This window comes from Lolium perenne, chromosome 4 (assembly GCF_019359855.2).
Source record: "Lolium perenne isolate Kyuss_39 chromosome 4, Kyuss_2.0, whole genome shotgun sequence".
Classification (NCBI taxonomy): domain Eukaryota; kingdom Viridiplantae; phylum Streptophyta; class Magnoliopsida; order Poales; family Poaceae; genus Lolium; species Lolium perenne.
Genome location: NC_067247.2, coordinates 327,381,394 through 327,386,565, shown reverse-complemented (window position 1 = coordinate 327,386,565; position 5,172 = coordinate 327,381,394). Strand labels below are relative to the sequence as shown.

At 47.4% G+C, this 5,172-nt stretch overlaps 1 protein-coding gene across 1 annotated transcript; it reads left to right on the top strand.

Moving 5' to 3' along the window:
- Positions 1-3,830: 3,830 nt before the first annotated feature.
- Positions 3,831-4,812, top strand: LOC127296385 (chaperone protein dnaJ 11, chloroplastic). The gene has a single exon (XM_051326446.2). The coding sequence runs from the start codon at positions 3,938-3,940 to the stop codon at positions 4,463-4,465; it is 528 nt and encodes a 175-aa protein (XP_051182406.1). The 5' UTR covers positions 3,831-3,937; the 3' UTR covers positions 4,466-4,812.
- The last annotated feature ends 360 nt before the right edge of the window (positions 4,813-5,172 follow it).

The window sequence follows — 5,172 nt, the reverse complement described above, 5'->3', positions numbered from 1 at the left end:
TTACTCTACAGTTCAAGTAACTTATCCATGCTTTAAGAAATTGTTTCTTCTCTTTTTTGTGAGGAGAGCCCGATTCAAATTTTATTATATCAATTGGGTGAGTTTGTTTACGAAGTGAGGCGTCCACATCAATTTGTTTGTTTCGATAGAAGGCAACAATTAACAATTGAAAGGTCGGTTCTTAATTTTAGGCTTGTACGCCATGGGTATCAGATAGTTAAGATTTTGATACTCAATTCAAAGTTCACAATCTGAAATGTTGTTTTAATCCAACGGGTATCAAATAGTTAAATTTTATAACTAATTGAACTTCAGTACAACACATGTGCAAGGTATAAAACAAAATGTAACTGTAAGCTGTACAATGAGCAATACCATTCTCATCTAAACCAAATAGAAGCAGTTCCATACTCGAGCAATCTACACCTATTATCGTCCAACTACACACGAGCTAAGCATGAAGTTTGCCGCTTCATATTGTAGGTACGTCCATTTCAAACTCCACAAATTGTTTTTTTAATCAAACTTGATGTTTTATTGCCCATCAATGAGAACTAGTAAATTTAGTAGGACATAAATTCCTTCCACCCGCCCCCCCATGGTAGATTTTTTTTTGAAACCCGCTATTTAATATGTATGTTTGACCCCCAAATTTACCTATATGGTCTCCTCCAAGATATTTAGGTACAATTGCCGCCATTGTGTTAAATTCCCGGTTGCATTTTGTTGGTGCTCATAGGGAGTTTATTACCCAACATGGGTGGCAGCATAATCACATGATTGGTCCGTCGCTACCATAGGAGTCGATACTGCATCACGATGTTCATGTATCGAGCCATTTTATACTCTTTGTTTCTTGGATTGTGTGCGGCTGTGTGCATCTTAGTCATGCAGAGGCTAGGTGTAACATTTAAACTTTTTAAGCAATAAAATACTCTTTTATCGAAAAATAGGCTCAGTCTGCGTGTGACATGTAAATTCGGTGGGGTATATACTTCTGGTGTGTGTGTGTGTTATATATCTTCTATTAGGGGTATTGTATATATTTTTTGAATCTATGTGATGTGGAGTGATAGATACAACATTTAAGAACACCCGTGGTACTGCTCTTATCCTTAATTTTGTAAGTAATATAAAATCCATAGTCATCAATATGTAAAGTCCGTTGGTACGTTATTGGACTATTTGCCAAACTATTCTATTGTTTTCTAAAGATATTTTTTTGCTTAAGTTGATACTCCATGGGTTCTTTCTTTATAAGGTATATTTTAGTGTGCACGATGACAAAGACACCAAGTTGAGTATATTCGCAAAAAAAAGTTGAGGATATTTTGTGGTGGAAATGTGTAGACTAGGGTATGAAGATGTTATGGACTTGATCAAACTTGAAAAGATTTGACGGGAGACAATATTTGACCTTATATGCACAGGCGAGTGGATAAATATGTGGAATCGGCGCCTCGACTCCATATTATGAGGGTTAAAGAAAGGAAGTGCTAAACAAAACAATAGCAATATATAAGAAACAAAGGAGCCAACATGAAATCGGCCACTTCATATCCACTAGAGGTATATCCATTTCGGCTCCCATATAATAATCTCAGTTTCCTTTTGTCAAATTTGTTTGTTTGGCTGACAGGGAAACGGTAAAAGTGACGGTGACTTATCGTTTTTTAAAGTTGAGCTGAAAGAGTTTCATAATTCAAAGTGGCGCATGCAGATGTCGGCCCTTACGTAACATGCAATTGCAGGCGGAACTATTTGTCCCACCCACATGAGTACCACTATGCTGATATTATATGCTCACAGATAATGGCAACGATGTGGCAACGATAGATCATGCCTGCAGACCAAATGGATTCGAAAAGACAGACATCTTCAACCACACTCGTCCCGGCGTCACAAACTCACAATTCACAAAGTGGAGAGCTAGGGCCACATGACATGACACGCACGCCGCTAATGACCCTCGGAGCAACCAATAGGAGCAGGCCAGAACGAAACGTTGACGAAACGGCCGGCCAAAAGGACAGCAACGCGGAAAACGCTCTCATTTCCCCCTCCTGACCTCTCACCCCGCTACAGTACCTCAGGGAGGTCCTCTCCTTCCCGGGCCAAACCGAAGCTGACCTCGTCGACGACACCGGCCGAGGGAGGCGGAGGGGAGGCGTCGGGATTCTCTCTGTAGATATTAGGGTTAGGTTTGGCAGTTTGCCGGTAGGGGGCTCCATGCCCGGTAGTGGAGGCAGAAGGAGAGATCTGGCCGCCTGGATCTCGCGTGCTTTAGGGTCCTTCTTCTTTCTTATTCTTCTCCGGTGGTCCATGGGGAGAGGGAAGAAGGGGACTGACGCCTCCTTCAATAAAAAAGCGGCGGTGCACCACCTGTTGCAGCGTGCAAGCGGCGTCTTTTCCTTGCCGGCCTTGGAGGCGAGGGGGAAAACGCGCGCGCGTCGGAGAACAGCGTCGTCGACGGGCTCCTGGCCGGCCGTGGAGGCGAGGAGGAGCACAGCCACGTCGTCGCCAGTTCATCTGCTTCAAGGAGGTCTTATCTTCACTGGATTCGCTCGCTGGTGAGTAGCCATCTGCTCTGTTTCTCCCTGGCCTGCCGTGGTGGCGGGGAGGGAGATGCTGCTGATGCCGCGCCTCACGCGTATCGACACCAGTCTCTTCCCAAGAGGTGCTATGGAGTTGCGACTACATCGACGCCGTTGCTAAGACGGCATTCATCCCGGGAAGCTCTTCAACGGGGGACATATGCCGGCGTCATCGCCCTGCCCCTGCATCACATGGCCGACTGGCGGCCCTTCTCCAGGAGATCTTACTTCCCAGAGACCAAGAAGTCCAAGGGGAAGATCTATCGCTCCTGCCACGACGCCGGACCAAGTGGTTCGTCCCCGACGTTGGTGTCCATTCTGTGGCAGAACAACTTGACGGCGAGTTCCATCAGATGCGGTGCAGAGTTTGGAGGACCTGATTGCTTTTCCATCTTTTTTCTACGGCCTTCTCTGTAAAAACTTAGTCCTTATCCAGAATTCTCCTAAACTGTAGGGGCTTTTCTATAATTTGTAACCACCGCTTTGGTAATTAAAGCAGTTTCTAGGGTCTTCGGACCCTACCCCTGTCAAAAAAAAAGGGACAGCAACGCGAGCCTTGCCCGGCGTTAACAAATGGAAACTGCTGGGCATCCCCCGGGGGATCTGATTTCCCAGCCCCCGGGTCGCCAGCCGTCGGATCGGCCATCTTGGACGGCCAGATCTGCTTTTACTGAATGTAGCAAAAAACACTTCCCGGCAGCAAAAAATAACCCGCTTTTGCTACATTGTAGCAAAAAACGGTTCAGTTACGAAATCAAATAAAAAGGCTGAGCTCGCCGGAGACCTCGCCGGAGATCTCGCCGGAGAGCTCGTAGCAATTTTTTTAAATTAAAGTAGCAAAACAACAAAAAAATTATAGCAAAAAAAATAGCATCACATCGTGATAATATGTTTGCTACATTGTCTCCGGCGATGTCTTTGATGATTTTCATCTTTGCTACATTATCATATTTTTTTTGCTACGTGATCTCCGGGGAGGTCTCCAGCGAGCCCAGCCTTTTTACTTTTCTTTTTCTGAACGAACCGTTTTTTGCTTCAGTCATTTGCTGCCGGGTCTGATTTTTTGCTGCCGAAGGTGTTTTTTTGCTACATACAAATCTAACCATCAAAATGGTTGATCCGGCGGCTGGGGATCCGGGGGCTGGGAGAGCCTTATCCCCCGGGGGCAACGGATCATTTTCCTTAACAAATAGCCAGTCCACCTCAATAGCCTTTGTCTGATTGCCTCCTCTTCCAGTGTTAAATACGGCTAGCCCCGCTCAGATCTCCGGCTCCTGCACTGCACTCAGCCGAAACTGATACCAGATCCAAAGCCATATCCACTATCCAGTGCTAGCTCCACCATGATCTCCCCACGCCCCACACTCTCCCCCGGCTTCTTCTCCCGTTCCGTGTCCTTTTCCCGCTCCGCTTCCTTCTCACCCTCGCCGCCTTCCTCGCCGGTTGCCCAGCCTCCGCCGCTCCTCTCGGCCCCGTTCGCCCGGCCCAGCGCCACCTTCTCCCGCTCTGCCTCCTTCTCCACTTCTGCCACCGCCGTTTCCACGCTGGAGCGCGGCGCCTCCGACACCTTCTACGACGTTCTTGGCCTCGACGCCGGCGCCAGCTGCCGGGACATCAAGGCTGCCTACCGCCGCCTGGCGCGCGCCGTCCACCCGGACGTGTCCCCGCATCCCGCCGCCTCCGCCGACGAATTCATACGCGTGCACGCCGCCTACAGCACGCTCTCCGACCCCAGCAAGCGCGCCGACTACGACCGCGGCATGACCATGATCCCCTCCGCAGTCGGCCGCCGCTGCGCGCCCAACCTCACCCGCTCGCCGTCGTTCCCCGGGAGCCGCCGCCGGACCTGGGAGACCGACCAGTGCTGGTGACCACCCCCTTGTCGTCGAGGTCGGAGCTGGCCATCTTTGCGGCCGGCTGGGAGTAGCTTCGCGTGTCTCCCCGGCCGGGCAGTTAGAAATGCCAAGATTCCCGCAGCTAGCTCACCTGTGGACTTGTGCTAGTGCCGCGTCACTACGCTTCTAGAATAAGCAGTACGTGCATGCTTGTAAGAGTGGAGTACTTGTTTTGCTTAGAATCGTCTACCACTACTAGTAAAACTGTACAATTAGTCGGGCACGCCTTGCTGTGGCTTGTAGAAAAAACCTAAATATGTGTATGGTGCGTGTGACGTCCGTCTATATTGAAGTTTATGCATGGCTTGAAGTGGTGATTACTAGCTCCGTTCCCAAGCTTAAGACTAATTTATTTTCAAAAGTTGTATCAAATAAAGTTTAGTCAAATTTATAGAAAAAAGTACCAATAAATATGACATTTTGTATATACAGTATGAAAATATATATTCTGTATTTTGCTTGTTAATTATTGTTGATAAAAACTTGATCAAACTTTACATACCTTAACTTTATAATAATAATATAAGTCTTAAGTTTTGAAATGGAGTAGTATTTGACAAAGGATGTGCCTAACTCTCGATCGGGCAGGACCCCCCCCCCCCCCCCCCCAATAAAATAACTTCAAGCCCAATTTTAAAAAGTATACAAGGTTTTAAATTACACACATAAATGTAATTACATAT

Excerpts from the sequence above, each read along its gene's own strand:
- LOC127296385 (XM_051326446.2), top strand. The coding sequence starts at position 3,938 with ATGATCTCCCCACGCCCCACACTCTCCCCCGGCTTCTTCTCCCGTTCC.